General features: G+C 42.6%; 1 protein-coding gene across 1 annotated transcript in view; it reads right to left on the reverse strand.

Moving 5' to 3' along the window:
• Positions 1-18,018, reverse strand: part of FOXK1 (forkhead box K1) — a 76,003-nt gene that overhangs the window by 38,486 nt on the left and 19,499 nt on the right. Inside the window, 2 exon segments of the mRNA XM_070761312.1 lie at positions 3,659-3,735; positions 3,737-3,857. Of these exon segments, the coding sequence (XP_070617413.1) occupies positions 3,659-3,735; positions 3,737-3,857 (198 nt within the window).

The following is an 18,018-nucleotide window of genomic DNA, read 5'->3' on the forward strand; positions in this document are numbered from 1 at the left end:
GACCAGGAGGTCTTTTTCTGCCGTCAGTCTTCTACGTTTCCGTGGAAACCGAGACGGTGAGGTCTTTGGAAAAACAAGGCACAAAACGGAGAAAAACTTCCCAGCATTTTCAAGAAGGGGGGGCTGGTGGTGTTGTAAGGGGTGGAACTTTTGCAAATAAAAGAAATCACAGAGAAGCGGAGCAAACATGGCCCAACAAGGATCGTTGTGACCCAGTCTCGGTCTCATATTCCGGTAAACGCTGCCACTTCGCTTAACCCAAACAAATAAAAGGAAGAAGGAGGAAGAATAATAACAACAACAACAACAGTTGGAAAGTGTCTGCCAAGGGGGGGGGAAAAGAAGGAGGCGTGGGCTCTGGTTTCCAAAAAGGAAAGGATCTTCGCTGGAAAACTTTCCCGGGGACCAATCAGGAGGACGCAGGGCGAGGGCGCACCAAATTAGGTAAGCGAATGGTGCCAAAAGGGGGGTGGGATGGGATGGAGAAGAGGAGGGGGGGGGGAACAGGGGAGGAGAGGAAAGCTGATCTCATGAGAACAGCTTCTCAGCACCACCAGGAGGGGGAGGAACCGGGAGAGAGGAAAGTTAAAAAAATTCCTCTCCCCTCCGCCTTCTCGCTACGAATGGTTGGCATTCCTCAAACGAGCCTTGCAAAAAAAGCTTTGCCTGGAGACATGGTGGGGGTGGCAGGCTGGAGAAAGAAGCCTCTTGGACTAACAGGGTGTGTGTGTGTGTGTGTGTGTGTGTGTCTCCCACGGTACCCAGCTCTGTTACACACACAAACACACAATAAAATGTCCTGTGCGCTAAGGTAGAGTGCCTTGGAATATGGAGGTTCTGTTTGGCACCGGTTTCCTCCTTGCAGGGTTACAGGGCTAAATCCTAACTCAGTGCAACCAAGGAGCTAAAAGGGAATGGGAAGGAAGGAAGGAAGGAAGGAAGGCAGAAGGAAGGAAGGAAGAAGAAAGGAAAGAAGAAAGACAGAAGAAAAGAAAGAAGAAGGAAGGCAGAAGGAAAGAAGGAAGGAAGGAAGGAAGATAGAAGAAAGGCAGAAGGAAGGAAAGAAAGAAGAAAGGCAGAAGGAAGGAAGATTGAAGAAAAGAAAGAAGAATGAAGGCAGAAGGAAAGAAGGAAGGAAGGAAGATAGAAGAAAGGAAAGAAGAAAGGCAGAAGGAAGGAAGGAAGATACAAGAAAAGAAAGAAGAATGAAGGCAGAAGGAAAGAAGAAAGGAAGGAAAGAAGAAAGGCAGAAGGAAGGAAGGAAGGTAGAAGAAAGGAAAGAAGAAAGGCAGAAGGAAGGAAGGAAGATACAAGAAAAGAAAGAAGAATGAAGGCAGAAGGAAAGAAGGAAGGAAGGAAAGAAGAAAGGCAGAAGAAGGAAGGAAGATAGAAGAAAGGAAAGAAGAAAGGCAGAAGGAAGGAAGAAAGATAGAAGAAAAGAAGAAGGAAGAATGAAGGCAGAAGGAAAGAAGCAAGGAAGGAAAGAAGAAAGGCAGAAGGAAGGAAGGAAGGAAGATACAAGAAAAGAAAGAAGAAGGAAGGCAGAAGGAAAGAAGGAAGGAAGGAAAGAAAGAAGAAAGAAAGGCAGAAGGAAGGAAGGTAGAAGAAAGAAAGAAGGAAGAATGAAGGCAGAAGGAAGAAGGAAGGAAGAAGGAAGACAGAAGGAAGAAGGAAAAAAAGAAGGAAAGGAAGGAAATCTTTTGAGAGGGAGGGCAGAACAAAGGAAGGAAAGGAGGAAAGGAAAGAAAAAAATGGGAGGAAGGAAAGAAGTGTAAATTCAAAAGGCCACCAAAGTTGGAGACCCTGACTGAGGAATCCTGGGGGTTGAAGTCCACAAGGGCTTAATGTCATCAAAGTTGAAGACCCTCTGACTGATAAATTCTGGGATTTGAAGTCCACCAGTCTTAAAACGGCCAAGTTGAGACTCTAGCTGAGGAATTCTGGGAGTTGAAGTCCACAAGTCATAGAAGAGCCCACTTTGCCTGGCTTAAAGTCATCAAGATTGGAGGACCCTGACTGAGGAATCCTGGGAATCGAAGTCCACAAGGCTTAAAGTCATTGAAGTTGGACACCTTGACTGAGGAATTCTGGGAGTCTCTCTCTCTCTCCACCAGCTTGGGAAAAGACTCGCGTTTCCCAGCAAGACCTACAAGCTCAATCTTGCTTATGTCAACACTGGCTGTAGGGTGTGTCGAGCAAAACGTATCACCGTTTGGGGCACGTGATATTTGCTTCCTGAAGAAAGTGAAGTCGCGGCAGAAAGAAGACACCCGTCGCCTCCCCCTCACTCCCAGCTTCAACGCCGTAGTTCACCCAGGACTTGTAAAAGGTGTGGCGGAAGTTGAACCCGTAGCTTTACAACTTCTGTTTCACGTGAACTTTGACCCAAGTTTTCCACGATCAGCACTGCCACTATTTACAATTGTGCCTTTATTATGTTTATAAATCACTCGAGGTGGCAACGTAATTGATAACACCTTCCTCCTTTTATTTCCCCACAACAACAACAATTATTAGCAACAATTTGTTCCGGGAACTCTGCACTTCAATATGGCCCAATGAGATAATCAATCAATAAATGTACTGGTGTATTTGATTGTTGCCTGTATAAGCAAACAAATGACTCGTGGAATCCCATATCAATAAATGACAATTTATTAATTATTAGTTTAATGAGGTTTTTACTATTTTTATTTCACTTTTTAACATTGTACTGTATAATTGTAAGCTGCCCTGAGTCCCATGGGATTGGACAGCATAGAAGTCTAAACAAAGAAACAAACAAAGAAACAAGGAAACAAACAAACAAACAAACATCAAACAAAACTGAAATGTGGCCAGAATCTGAAAATAACATTGAACACAGCACAAGACTTGATTGAGCAAAATGGTTCGGTTGAAATCTGCATATGTGAGACTGATTGGGGTAGATTGTGTAGGGATGACTCCGAAATATAATTTTTATCCTATTTTATCTACATCTTAAATTATTGTATTTTATTCCAATTTCACTTTAGACTGTACTTTATTCCAATTTCATTTTAAATCGCATTTTATTCCAATTTCATTTAGACAGTATTTTATTCCAATTTCATTTTAAATTTTCTTTTATTTCAATTTTATTTTAAATCGTACTTTTTCCAATTGCATTTTCAATCGTACTTTTTCCAATTTCATTTTCAATCATATTTTATTCCAATTGCATTTGAAATCGTATTTTATTCCAATTTCATTTTAAACTGTATTTTATTCCAATTTCACTTTAAATCGTATTTTATTCCAATTTCATTTTAAGACTGTAATTTTATTCCAATTTCGTTTTAAATGGCTTTTATTTATTTATTTATTTATTTATTTATTTATTTATTTATTTATTTATTTATTTATTTATTTATTTATTTATTTATTTATTTATTTATTTATTTATTTATTTAATTCGACTTCCATGCCACCCAGTCCCAAAGGATTCTGGGCGGTTTACAATAATAAATTTTAATACAATAATAATTTTATCAAATTTCAGTAATGAGTTGTTTCTGAACTCTGCCCTTTGGCTAATTGGTGTAATGTAATGTAGGAGAGAAATGGGAATTTTGGGTAAAAGCTTAAGTGGCATTGGCGATGGGCACACCTGTGCTGGAGAACCAACTTTGCTTACCTGATGGTCCAGTGGGAGAAGGTAGAGGGCCTGATCATATTCTGCAAATCCGGCTCGGGAATGTGGATCTTAAGCGGCGGAGATCTGGGGGTAGAGTGGCCGGAGTGGAGGAGATGCTGTGTCCTCTCTTGCCTCCTCTCTGTGGTAGAGGGACATGAAGTGGATTTTGATGACCGTACTTGGAAACCGGATGACACATCTGGAAAAAGAGGAAGGGGGGGAGGAAGAAAAACAGACACAGCTGAGTGTGTGACAAGTAAACCCGAGTTTAAACATGGATTTTAAAGAATGCGGAACTTGAGGGTCTGAATGCCCTCAGGGGTCCCCCAAACTGTAGATACTATATGAGAAGAGCCCTCACTCTTCCACTCGCAACAGAATACCCTATGCAATTAGACTTACAAACCTAGGTTTAGAAAGCTTAGAACTACGTCGCCTTCAACACGACCTGAGCATAGCCCATAAAATCATCTGCTACAACGTCCTTCCTGTTCAATGACCACTTCAGCTTCAACCACAACAACACACGAGCACTGCAACAGATGCAAAATTAAAGTAAACCGCTCCAAAATTGACTGCAGGAAATATGGCTTTAGTAACCAAGGAATGATGCATGGAACGTACTACCAGACTCTGTACTATCATCACCTAACCCCAAAACTTTACCCTTAGACTGTCCACTGTTGACCTCTCCCGATTCCTAAGAGGGCAGTAAGGGGCGTGCATAAGTGCACCAGCGTGCCTTCCGTCCCCTGTCCTAATGTTTCTCTCTTACTAATATCATGTATATAAATATTGTTATATCTTTGTATATAAATATTGTGATATCTTTGTATACCACCAATACGTACTTGACAAAACAATTAAAAAAAAATCCTATATCTATATATTTGTTTCGTAGATTTTCAACGGGTATATGTATGTAGATTGTTGTGGGTTAGGGTTTTTCCCCTGTGTTATATTTTGAGTGTCTTTGTGAAGTTATTGGCTTCGTGCTGCTCTGAATATGGCGAAAGTGATTTTGCCAAAACATTGCAAAGACACTCAAAATATTACACGGGGAAAAAACCCGAACTCACAACTGGCTGTCATAGAAACATAGAAGATTGACCGCTTTTTTCACAACCAGGGATGGTGAAACAAGAGCGGAGAGAAATGGTAGCAAGATACCAGGATTCATAGAAGCATAGAAGATTGATGGCAGAAAAAAGACCTCATGGTCCATCTAGTCTGCCCTTATACTATTTCCTGTATTTTATCTTAGGATGGATATGTGCTTATCCCAGGCATGTTTAAATTCAGTTCCTGTGGATTGACCAACCATGGAAGTTTGTTCCAAGCATCTACTACTCTTTTAGTGAAATAATATTTTTTCACGTTGCTTCTTATCTTTCCCCCAACTCCCCTCAGATTGTGCCCCCTTGGGTTCACTTTCCTATTAAAAACACTTCCCTCCTGAACCTTATTTAACCCCTTCACATATTTAAATGATGTTTTGATCATGCCCCCCTTTCACTTCTGTCTTCCAGACTATACAGATTGAGTTCATGAAGTCTTTCCTGATACGTTTTATGCTTAAGACCTTCCACCATTCTTGTAGCCCGTCTTTGGACCCGTTCAGTTTTATCAATACTGTCCGTCCGTCCGTCCCTCCCTCCCTCCAACTATCTATCTATCTATCTATCTATCTATCTATCTATCCTATCTATCTATCTATCTATCTATCTATCTATCTATCTATCTATCTATCTATCTATCTATCTATCTTATCATCTATCTGTCTATCTGTCTATCTGCCTATCTGCCTATCTATCTATCTATCTATCTATCTATCTATCTATCTATCTATCTATCTATCTATCTATCTATCTATCTATCTATCTATCTATCTATCTATCTGCCTATCTATCTATCTATCTATCTATCTATCTATCTATCTATCTATCTATCTATCTATCTATCTATCTATCTCTCTATCTATCTATCTATCTTTATCATCTATCTATCTATCTATCTATCTATCTATCTTTATCATCTATCTATCTATCTATCTATCTATCTATCTATCTATCTATCTATCTGTCTATCTGTCTATCTGTCTATCTGTCTATCTGTCTATCTGTCTATCTGTCTATCTGCCTATCTATCTATCTATCTATCTATCTATCTATCTATCTATCTATCTATCTATCTGCCTATCTATCTATCTATCTATCTATCTATCTATCTATCTATCTATCTATCTATCTATCTATCTATCTATCTATCTATCTTTATCATCTATCTATCTATCTATCTATCTATCTATCTATCTTTATCATCTATCTATCTACCTACCTACCTACCTACCTACCTACCTACCTACTATATAATATTTATATGAAAGAAAGAAAAGGAAAAAAGAAAGAAGGAAGCGAAGGAAGGAAAGAAGAGAAAGGAAGAAAGAATGAAAGAATTAGAAAGGAATCTGGGGCGGGGGGCAGGAAACGGTGACTCATTATTTGCTTTTTCTTCCCCTATTTTCTTTCTGTTTTTACAACGATGCTTTCAAACGGCTCCCTCGGCTCGGGGGGCCTCACAAAAAGCCCCTCTAAAGAGGACGGACTTTCATAAATCACAGCACAACTGTAAATTCTCCCGACATCTTAACGTTACTGTTGCTTGGAAATATGTGTGTTGTAAGGCTGTGTTTACACGGAGGGATTTCCGTGACGGATACGAGCAATGTTGTCTTTAGGCCATTGGCCTGGTTAGTAACCACGTCGGGGAGGGGTGGTGGTGGAGGGGGTCTTCTAAAAAGGACATATACCTCCAGAACCGAGATTCTGGGTCCTCCATCCAAAAACTGTTGCAGTTTTTACTGTTCAGTGAATTGAATGTGAATTCAATAATTACACATGCAATGATTATGTGCGCAGCGACTAAATTGAGCAGCGTTATATAACAGCAGGCATTTTTCCAATGGGGATTTTAATACTCTGACAAAGTCAGTAGGGACTGATGAAAGCTTAGTAATTTTTAGTAGCTTTAAATAAATTTTAAACGTTCCGGAGATCGTGATGGCGATTGCCTCTTCATTATAATCTGAATTGTATATACAATTGTATATACAGTGGTACCTCTACCTACAAATGCCTCTACTTACAAACTTTTCTATATAAGATTGGATTGGATTGATTGGATTTGTATGCCGCCCTCTCCGCAGACTCGGGGCGGCTAACAACAATGATAAAAAACAACATGTAACAATCCAATTGAATAAAACAACTAAAACCCTTATTATAAAAACCAAACATACACACATACATACCATACATAACTTGTAATGGCCTAGGGGAAGGAATATCCTAACTCCCCCATGCCTGGCGACAAAGGTGGGTCTTGAGTAATTTGGGAAAGACAAGGAGGGTGGGGGCCATTCTAATCTCTGGGGGCCACCACAGAGAAGGCTCTTCCCCTGGGGCCCGCCAAACGACATTGTTTGGTCGACAGGTCCCGGAGAAGGCCAACTCTGCGGGACCTTATCGGCCGCTGGGATTCGTGCGGTAGAAGGAGGTTCCTGATGTATTCTGGCCCAATGCCATGTAGGCTTTAAAGGTCATGACCAACACTTTGAATTGTGACCGGAAACCGATCGGCAGCCAGTGCCGGCCGCGGAAACGTGGGCAAATCTAGGAAGCCCCACGATGGCTCTCGTGGCCGCATTCTGCACGATCTGGAGTTTCCGAACACTCTTCAAAGGTAGCCCCATGTAGAGAGCATTGCAGTAATCGAACCTTGAGGTGATGAGGGCATGAGTGACTGTGAGCAATGACTCCCTGTCCAAATAGGGCCGCAACTGGTGCACCAGGCGAACCTGGGCAAACGCCCTCCTCGCCAACAGCCGAAAGATGATGTTCCAATGTGAGCTGTGGGATCGAGGAGGACGCCCAAGTTGCGGGACCCTCTCTGAGGGGGTCAATAGTTCCCCCCCACCCCAGGGTAATGGATGGACAGATGTCGGGTGTTCAAGATTTCTTTGCCTCTACTTCTTTTCATTCCTCTCCAGAAAAACCACAGGAGGAAGCATTCTGAGCGTGCATTAAGATGGTAGCATCCCACCCTACTTCTCTTAGAATAAATGAGTTATTTGCAGCCTGGATAATGGCAGGAGACATCTGGACACATTTAATAGCTCCAAGGAAGATTCGTCGCATCAGAGCGGGAACAAAAGATAAAAGTTTTTAACTTCGATTTCTAATGTGCTATGTCTATGTATTTATTTTTTTATGTTGGTAAGCTGCCCTGAGTCCTCCAGTAAAAATACTACTACTACTACTACTACTACTACTAATAATAATAATAATAGTATGAAAAACAAAACTGACAACAAAACGAAACCCAATTGCTGTTTATTTTTTGCATTCCAATTGCGACCTTCTGCCCAATTTGGGACTGGGGAGAAAGGACATTTGTTCCTGGCCTCAAACGAGGCACTAAAAAGCTTTTTTAGGCTGGAAGAAAATGACCCAAAAATTCTGAAGTCCCTTTTCAGCCTTTTAAGACCGCAATTTGTATCTGGACAATTGTTGTTAGCAAACAGCCGGTATGTGCACACGCTCAGGTTTAAGATCTGCCCCATATTGCTGTTAGCTTCCCAGAGTTTGCATGGAGTGGGAGATAACTAAATAAATAAGGAAGGGAAGGAAGGGAAGGGAAGAAAGGAAAGAAGGAAGGAAGGGATGGAGGGAGGGAGGGAGGGAAGAAAGGAAGGGAAGGGAGGGAGGGAGGAAAGGAGGGGGGGAGGAAGGAAGGGAAGGAGGGAAAGAAAGGGAAGGAAGAAAAGAAGGGCATGGAGGGAGGGAGTAAGGGAAGGAATGAAGGGAGGAGAAGGAAGGAAAGGAGAGAGGGAGGGAGGAAGGGAAGGAGGGGAAGAAAGGGAAGGAAGAAAGGAAGGAAGGGAAGGACGAAGGGGAAGGAAGAAAAGAAGGGAAGGAGGAAGGAAGGAAGGAAGGGAGGGAGGGAGGGAAGGGAGGGAGGAAGGAAGGGAAGAAAGAAAAGGAAGGGGAGGGAGGGAGGAAGAGAAGGAAGAAAGAAAGAAAGAAAGAAAGAAAGAAAAAGAAAGCTTACAAGATAAAAAAAAGAGCTTACAAAAAGCTGCCAGTTTTACATTTGGCTGTGGAAATATATATCCCTTCGCTGCCCCATTTCCACCCCTCCACCCACCCTCCCAGCGCTCCAATTTTTTTTTCTTTAACAGCCTTGGACTCTGGGAAGAAAAATATTTAATAACTCTCCCCCAACCCCTTTCCTGAAATAGAGCCCTGCACAGATGCCCCGTTCCAATCCCACCCCATTGTTTAACCGAACAAGTCATAACAAGGCTGCGTGGCCAACCATTTGTTTTTCCTTCCCAAGTGAACATCGGGGTTAAGAAATACAAGACGTTGTTTTAAAAAGGATTTTTTTTTAAAAAAGAGAGATTGTGCTTGCCAAAAAAAGGGGGGAAACCCCCCCACCCCTTTCGTTTTTCTACATCTTCAGCTGCAAAAACGTTCCTTCCTTCCTTCCTTCCTTCCTTCCTTCCTTCCTTCCTTCCTTCCTTCCTTCCTTCCTTCCCTTATTAGATTTGTATGCCGCCCCTCTCTGTAGACTCGGACGGCTTCCTTCCTTCCTTCCTTCCTTCCTTCCTTCCTTCCTTCCTTCCTTCCTTCCTTCCTTCTATTTGTATGCCGCCCCTCTCCGTAGACTCGGGACGGCTTCCTTCCTTCTTTCCTTCCTTAGTTCCTTCCTTCCTTCCTTAGTTCCTTCCTTCCTTCCTTATTAGATTTGTATGCCGCCCCTCTCCATAGACTCGGGACGGCTTCCTTCCTTCCTTCCTTCCTTCCTTCCTTCCTTCCTTCCTTCCTTCCTTCCTTACTTACTTACTTACTTACTTACTTACTTACTTACTTATTAGATTTGTATGCCGCCCCTCTCCGTAGACTTGGGGCGGCTTCCTTCCTTCCTTCCTTCCTTCCTTCCTTCCTTCCTTCCTTCCTGGGGGGAAATGAATGAGCTACGATTCGGGGTTCTAGAATGGTTGAGTCTCCCAAGTTTGCAATGCAATAACAGAGGTCTTATAGTCCAACCGCCTGGTTGGACTATAAACCCCGGGTTTGTATCTCAAAAAGTTTGTACGGCAAGGGGTTTGTAAGACGAGGTATCACTGTATTATGTATGTATGTATGTATATATGTATGTATGTATGTATGTATGTATGTATGTATGTATTGTATGTATGTATGTATGTATTTTATTTTCCTAGGTTTAGAAAGCTTAGAGCCACGTTGCCTTAAAAATGACCTATGCGTAGCTCAGAAAATCATCTGCTACAATGTCCTTCCTGTCAACGACTACTTCAGCTTCCACCAAAACAACACATGAGAACACAATAGATACAAACTTAGTATAAACCACTCCGAACTCAACTGCAGGAAATACGACTTTAGTAACCGAGTAGTTGGTGCATGGAACTCACTACCTGATTCTGTAGTATCATCACCAAACCCCCAAAACTTTACCCTTAGACTGTCCACTGTTGACCTCTCCCGATTCCTAAGAGGTCAGTAAGGGGTGGTGCATCAGTGCACCAGCGTGCCTTCCGTCCCCTGTCCTAATGTTTCCCCTCTTACTAGTATCATGTATATAAACATTGTTATACTACCAATATGTACTTGTCTAAATAAATAAATAAAAACAGAAAAAGATCTCTTCTTCAGAATTTTCCTGGTGACATCAGAGTCCCAACAAAGATTTAACCCTCGAGATCTATATAGAATGCTGGTGAGACCCCATTTGGAGTACTGTGTCCAGTTCTGGAGACCTCACCTACAAAAAGATATTGACAAAACTGAAAGGGTCCAAAGACGGGCCACAAGAATGGTGGAAGGTCTTAAGCATAAAACGTATCAGGAAAGACGTAATGAACTCAATCTGTATAGTCTGGAGGACAGAAGGAAAAGGGGGGACATGATCGAAACATTTAAATATGTTAAAGGGTTTAAATAAGGTCCAGGAGGGAAGTGTTTTTAATAGGAAAGTGAACACAAGAACAAGGGGACACAATCTGAAGTTAGTTGGGGGAAAGATCAAAAGCACCATGAGAAAATATTACTGAAAGAGTAGTAGATCCTTGAACAAACTTCCAGCAGACGTGGTAGATAAATCCACAGTAACTGAATTTAAACATGCCTGGGATAAACATATATCCACCCTAAGATAAAATACAGAAATAGTATAAGGGCAGACTAGATGGACCATGAGGTCTTTTTCTGCCGTCAGTCTTCTATGTTTCTATGTTTCTAAGAACCAGCCCAAACCTGTTTTACACTCCAGGTACCTAAAATAAATCCAACCAACCACGCAGCCCAACCATTTGACTGGGTGGTTCCTCAGTAAAAGTACTACAAGATCACACAAACTTTCAACGCCTCTTTGGGAATATCTGCTTATTAAGCTCCGATGGTGCCCTCGGGGCGCAGCTTTTAGGAGAGGCCAAATCTGTTCAACAGCGTCCTGTTATGGGCCCAAAAATAAGGAACCTACATGGCATTGGGCCAGATTACCTGCGGGAACCGCCTTTTGACCCATGAGTCCCAGCAAGCAGTGAGGGTCCCACAGAGTCGGTTTTCTCCAGGTCCCGTCAACTAGACAATGTCGCTTGGTGGGTCCTAGGGGAAGAGCCTTCTCTGTGGGGGCCCCGGCCCTCTGGAATCAGCTCTCCCCCCCCCCCCGGAGATTCGCATTGCCCCCACCCTCCTTGCCTTCTGTAAAAAACTTAAAAGACCTATTTATGCCGCCAGGCTTCGGGCCATTAGACCTTAACCCCCTGGCCGGACGAGTGTAAAATGTTTTGTTGTGTGAATGGCAATGAATGGTTTTAAATCTTATTAGTGTTTTTTAAAGTTTAAAAATTTGATTTTTTAGATATGTGTATGATATATTACATCCCAGTGACCGGTTAGGTCCCACAGAGTTGGCCTTCTCCAGGTCCCGTCAACTAGACACAATGTCGCTTGGCGGGGCCTAGGGGAAGAGCCTTCTCTGTAGCGGCCCCGGCGCTCTGGAATCAACTCCCCCTGGAGATTCGTGCTGGCCCTATCCTCCTCGCCTTTCGTAAGAGTCTTAAGACTCACCTATGTCGCCAGCCCCCCCCCCCCCATTTAACAAATGAAATGTGTGGTTGTGAATAAATTGGCTGATTGATTTTACTGTTATTGGGTTTTTAGTTGCAATTTTAATTGATTAGATTTGTTGCTGTATTGTTTACATTGTATCCTATGAGCCGCCCTGAGTCTTCGGAGAAGGGTGGCATACAAATCTAATTAATAATAATAATACTAATAATAATAATACTAATAATACTAATACTAATAATAATATTGTTTTTGATGTGTTGTGAGCCGCCCCGAGTCCTCGGAGAGGGGCAGCATACAAATCCAATTAATAAATAAAATAAATTAATTAAAAACCCCAACACCAGATTTAAAAGAGGAGTTTCTTTGGGGGGAGGGGGGATGAGGATGGTGCACTTCAACTCCACCTTCACCGAAAGTTTCGTGAGGTTGAGAAGATTTGTCTTCTATCCCAGTGTTTTTCAACCAGTGTGCCGTGGCACACTAATGTGCCGCGAGACATGGTCAGATGTGCCGCGAAGAAGGAAGCTCAGGTTCCGGTCTCGCAACTTTTTGTTGAGAGAGTGAGAGTGAGAAAGAGAGAGAGAAAGAAAGAGAGAAAGAGAGAGAAAGAAAGCAAGAGAAAGAGAGAAAGAGAGTGAGAGAGAGAGAGAGAAAGCAAGAGAGAGAAAGAAGGCAAAAGAGAGAGAAAGAGAGAGAAAGAAAGCAAGAGAGAGAGAGAAAAGGAGAGGAAGGGAGAGAGAGAGAGAAATGAGCAAAAAGGGGAGGAAAAAAGAGAAATGAGAAAATGATTGAGACAGAGAATGAGAGGAAAGAGAGAGAAACAAAAGAGAGAGAGAAGTGACTCTTGATTTAAAGCATATGATAAAAAGCACCCAAAGAATAAGAGAGAAACCCCCCCCAGCCCTCACCTGTTTTTGGAAATGGTTCAAGAGTGTGTACAGTGGTCCCCCGATTATCGCGAGGGTTCCGTTCCAGGACTCCTCGCGATGATCGGTTTTTCGCGAAGTAGCGGTGCGGAAGTAAAAACACCATCTGCGCATGCGCAGATGGTGTTTTTACTTCCGCCGCAGCAGCGAGGAGCCGAAGATTGGGGTTTCCCCGCCGCCCACGCAAACTCCTCGCTGCTGCCGCGCCCGCCGCTTGTCCGCCCGCCGCTTGTCCGCCCGCCGCCTGCCTGCCCGCGTGCCTGCCGCTCGCCTGCCCAAGCCGTTCGCTCGCGCCGCTTCCCAGCTGAGTCCTGAAGCCAGACGGCAAAGGCGAACTTCCGCGTTTGGCTTCGGGACTCAGCTGGGAAGTGGCGCTGGGGGTCTTACCAGCCGCCCATGCAAAGGGGAAACCCCGGCTCCTCGCTGATGCCCGCCGCTCGCCCTCTCCGCCAGCAAGAGGGGGAAGACCCAGGGAAGCTGCCCAGCAGCTGATCTGCCGGGGGGGAACGCAAACTCCACCATCTATGCATGCGTGGCCATAGAAAAAAGGGGCGCGGCATGCGCAGATGGTGTTTTTACTTCCGGGTGGAAAAATCGCGATATAGCCTTTCATAATGATCGGGATCGTGAAACTCGGGGGATCACTGTATACACAAACACACACACACACACACACACACACACACACAAGGGTGGGGAGGAGACAGGGATGGAAAAAGAGAGGAGCGTGTCTTAGGGTGTCATTTTGTGTCATTTTGGTTGGTGGTGTGCCCCAGGATTTTGTAAAGGTAAAAAATGTGCCGCGGCTCAAAAGAGGTTGAAAATCACTGTTCTATCCAACTGTCCAGGTTTCCCAACAACCAATGATAGCGAGGAACGTTTTCCATCCGAGGATGCTGCAGGTGGGAATATTTGCATTCTGGCTGGATGATTCAACGAAGCTCATCACAGCTTTTTCTTTCAGAGACGGGCTGTGTCCTGTCGGTTGCCAATTTAGCAAGCAGCTTGGAGTCCTTTCCATCAGTGGCAACTCCAAGAAAACAGAAGGGAAACAAGTTGCGCGGTTGCGTCTGGTTTCAAAATACAGATTGCGTCACATTTCATTCAGGATATAAACCGAGAGTAAACATTTGCTCCTTACTAGCATTGATGGTGTTACCTAGTGAATGAAACGTCTGCAAGGAATCATCAAGCTGAGAGAGCAGCAAAGATCTTCTTCTTCCTCCCCTCCTTCCCTCCCATCCATCCTATTCTCTCCTTCCTTCCTTCCCTCCCTCCCATCCATTCAACCTACTTTCTCCTTCCTTCCTTCCCTCCCTCCCTCCCATCCAACCTACTTTCTCCTTCCTTCCTCCAGCCCTCCCATTCAACCTACTCCTTCCTTCCTTCCCTCCCATCCATTCAACCTATTCTCTCCTTCCTTCCTTCCTTCCCTCCCTCCCATCCATTCAACCTACTTTCTCCTTCCTTCCTCCAGCCCTCCCATTCAACCTACTCCTTCCTTCCTTCCCTCCCATCCATTCAACCTATTCTCTCCTTCCTTCCTTCCCTCCCTCCCTCCCATCCATTCAACCTACTTTCTCCTTCCTTCCTCCAGCCCTCCCATTCAACCTACTCCTTCCTTCCTTCCCATCCAACCTATTCTCTCCTTCCTTCCTTCCTTCCTTCCCATCCATTCAACCTACTTTCTCCTTCCTTCCTCCAGCCCTCCCATTCAACCTACTCCTTCCTTCCTTCCCTCCCATCCATTCAACCTATTCTCTCCTTCCTTCCTTCCTTCCTTCCTTCCTTCCTTCCTTCCTTCCTCCTCCCTCCCTCCCTCCCTCCCTCCCTCCCTCCCTCCCTCCCTCCCTCCCTGATGACATAACCTACTGGGGGGGTAATGAAATGTCTTCCAGCAAACCATGAAATTCAGGAAGCATCATAAACTTTTCTACGATCGTCCCGGTAGTCCTCAACTTACAAAACTATTCACTTAACGAGCGTTTGAAGTTACAAGGGCCCTGAAAAAAATTCACTTATGACCATTTTTCACACTTACAACCGTTGTAGCAATCCCCCCGTGTTTAGTGGACGCAAGATTCATATTTATAAGGTTTGAAGTCTTCCAAGGCCGTACAATTCCCCTTTTTGCACAAGCATCCTCCATGGGGATGCTCGATTTACTTAACAACCGTGTTGCCAATTTAACGACTTGCAGCGAATTTACTTACTTACTTACTTACTTACTTACTTACTTACTTACTTACTTACTTACTTACTTACTTACTTACTTATTAGATTTGTATGCCACCCCTCTCCCTAGACTCGGGGCGGCTAACAACAATAATAAAACAACATATAACAAATCTAATATTTAAAATAACTAAAAACCCTTATTAAAAACCAAACATACACACAAACATGCCATGCATAATTCACGTCGCAACCACAAGGAAGGTCCTAAAACTCGGCGAAAGTCGCTTCAACAAAACCATCTCATTTAGCAATGGAAACCCTGGGCTCCAGTTGCAGTCGTAAGTCGGGGACTCTCTGAAGCTGCCATTTTGGCAAGCCCGAGAAGGGAAGGGGCGTGGGGCTTGGCGGCTGACTTCTATGCCCTCCCCTCGACCTTTCTGTGTCAATAAATCTCAGCTTGGCTGTTTGAACAATGATTAATAATAAACAGAGTCAAACAGAGAGGGAGAATGGGATGAATCAGGAGTCCTTTTTGCCCCCTTCTCTGGATTCTTTCTTTTTGGGGGGTATAATTTATTATATTTTATTTTTCTCTCCCTTAAAATAAAATACATCTGTGTAAAAGCACAATATCAATGTCTAATGTTGACTGACCCCTCGCATCCTGGAAAACAAACTGTTTCAACTCCTGCCCTCAAAACGTCGCTACAGAGCACTGCACACCAAGACACAAGAACAGTTTTTCCCCAAACGCCATCACTCTGCTAAACAAATAATTTCCTCAATACTGTCAGACTTTTTACTAAATCTGCACTTCTACAACTGTCTGGTTTGGTGCTGCAACCCAACAGGACCGACACAGACTTCAGAGGATAATCAGAACTGCATAAAAAACAATGGCTGCCCACCTGCCTTCCATTGAGGACCTGTAGACTGCACAAGTCAAAAAGAGGGCGGGGAAAATATTTACTGACCCCTCGCATCCTGGACACAAACTGTTTCAACTCCTACCCTCAAAACATCGCTACAGAGCACTGCACACCAAGACAACTAGACACAAGAACAGTTTTTTCCCAAACGCCATCGCTCTGCTAAACAAATAATTCCCTCAACACTGTCAGACTTTTTATTTAATCTGCACTTCTATTCTACTAGTTTTTCTCATCTTTCCTATCATCCTTTTCCTCCCACTGAGGACTGTATGACTGTCACTTGTTGCTTGTATCCTTAAGATTTTTATTAATATTGATTGTTTCTTCATTGCTTATTTGACCCCTATGACAATCATTAAGTGTTGTACCACATGAGTCTTGACAAATGTATCTTTTCTTTTATGTACACTGAGAGCATATGCACCAAGACAAATTCCTTGTGTGTCTAATCACACTTGGCCAATAAAGAATTCTATTCTATTCTATTCTATTCTATTCCTATACATATACACATTTTCATATCAATTATATACTTAATGCCTCTTTGCTTTCTATTTTCCTTTAAACTACTATAACTTTATCCCTCCAATCTTTAATCTAATTGACAGGTTAAAAAATATTTGAAGAACAGCAACAAATAAACAAATACAGCTTCAAAAATTCTCAATTATTAAAAAAAGAAAAAAGATTTCCATCACTCCAACTGTTAAAACTAATTACGGTACCAAATAAGAATAAAGTTGTTATATATTGAATAAAATGGTTGGTAAATCCACAGTCACTGAATTTAAACATGCCTGGGATAAACTTACATACATCCTAAGATAAAATACAGGAAATACTATAAGGGCAAACTAGATTGACCATGAGGTCTTTTTCTGCTGTCAATCTTCTATGTTTCTATATAGATTATAAACTACCATAATCTATATATACTCTCTCTAATCTCTCTCTCCCTCTCTATATCGATCTATATCATTTATCTATCTATCTATCTATCCATCCATCCATCCATCCATCCATCCATCCATCCATCCATCCATCCATCCACCCACCCACCCACCCACCCACCCACCCACCCACCATCTATTATCTATCTATCTCTATATCTATGTATCATCTTTTTATCTCTCTTTCTGTATCATTCATCTATCTACAGTATATCTCTCCATCTAATCTCTGTCTCCTTATCTATATATAATCTCTCTCTCTCTCTCTAATATCTCCCTCCTTCTCTACATCAATCTATATCATCCATCTATCCATCCATCCATCATCTCTCTATATACATAATGTATCTATCTAGTATCTCTCTCTCTCTCCATATCTATATATAATTTAAATCTATATCTGTATCTCTCTATAGTATCTCCCTCTATATCATATATCATCTCTACTTACCTATCTACCTACCTATCAACAGTATCTGTCTATCTATCTAATCTCTCCCTCCATATCTATATATAATCTATATCTGTATTTCTGTATCTCTCTCTCTCTAGTATCTCTCTCTCTCTCCATCTCTCTATATCTATATTTAATCTCTCTATTTCTATTTATATGTGTCTGTCTGTCTATTTTTTTTTTAAGGGGGAAGACTTCTGAGGAAGACCAGCTGGCTCCTTGAAAGAAAAATTTGCAGTGATGAATGGCCCATTAAGAAGAAAGTTGATGGCGTAGCAAGTGTAATTTACATAACAATTAAACCAGTCTGGTGTATCCAGCAAAGATGCTAACACAATGGCTCTTCCCGGGAGATTTTGCCATTAAGCTACTTTATGAACTGGGTTCTGGAGGGGCGGGTGGAAAAAATAGGGCTGCATTTTGATCCTCTGGAGTGTGAAAGTGCCTGAAAAGAGAATGAGGAATTTTTTTTCCCCTCTGACATATCCAAGCTGGTTGGGATGTCTAAAAATATTGCCATATTTTTCGGTGTATAAGACACATTTTTTTCCTCCCTAAAAGAGGTTGATAATTTGGGTGTGCATTTTACGCACTTCTGTAGGATGGAAGGGTGAGTATACATCTCTCTCTCTCTCTCTCTCTTTCTCTTTTTCTATCTTTCTATCCATCCTTCCATCTACCTACCTACCTACCTTCTATCATCTCTACCTACCTACTTACCTACCTATCTTCTATCATCTCTACCTACCTACCTACCTGTC

The sequence above is a fragment of the Erythrolamprus reginae genome, chromosome 9 (genome assembly GCF_031021105.1).
Source record: "Erythrolamprus reginae isolate rEryReg1 chromosome 9, rEryReg1.hap1, whole genome shotgun sequence".
In the NCBI taxonomy this organism is placed as follows: domain Eukaryota; kingdom Metazoa; phylum Chordata; class Lepidosauria; order Squamata; family Dipsadidae; genus Erythrolamprus; species Erythrolamprus reginae.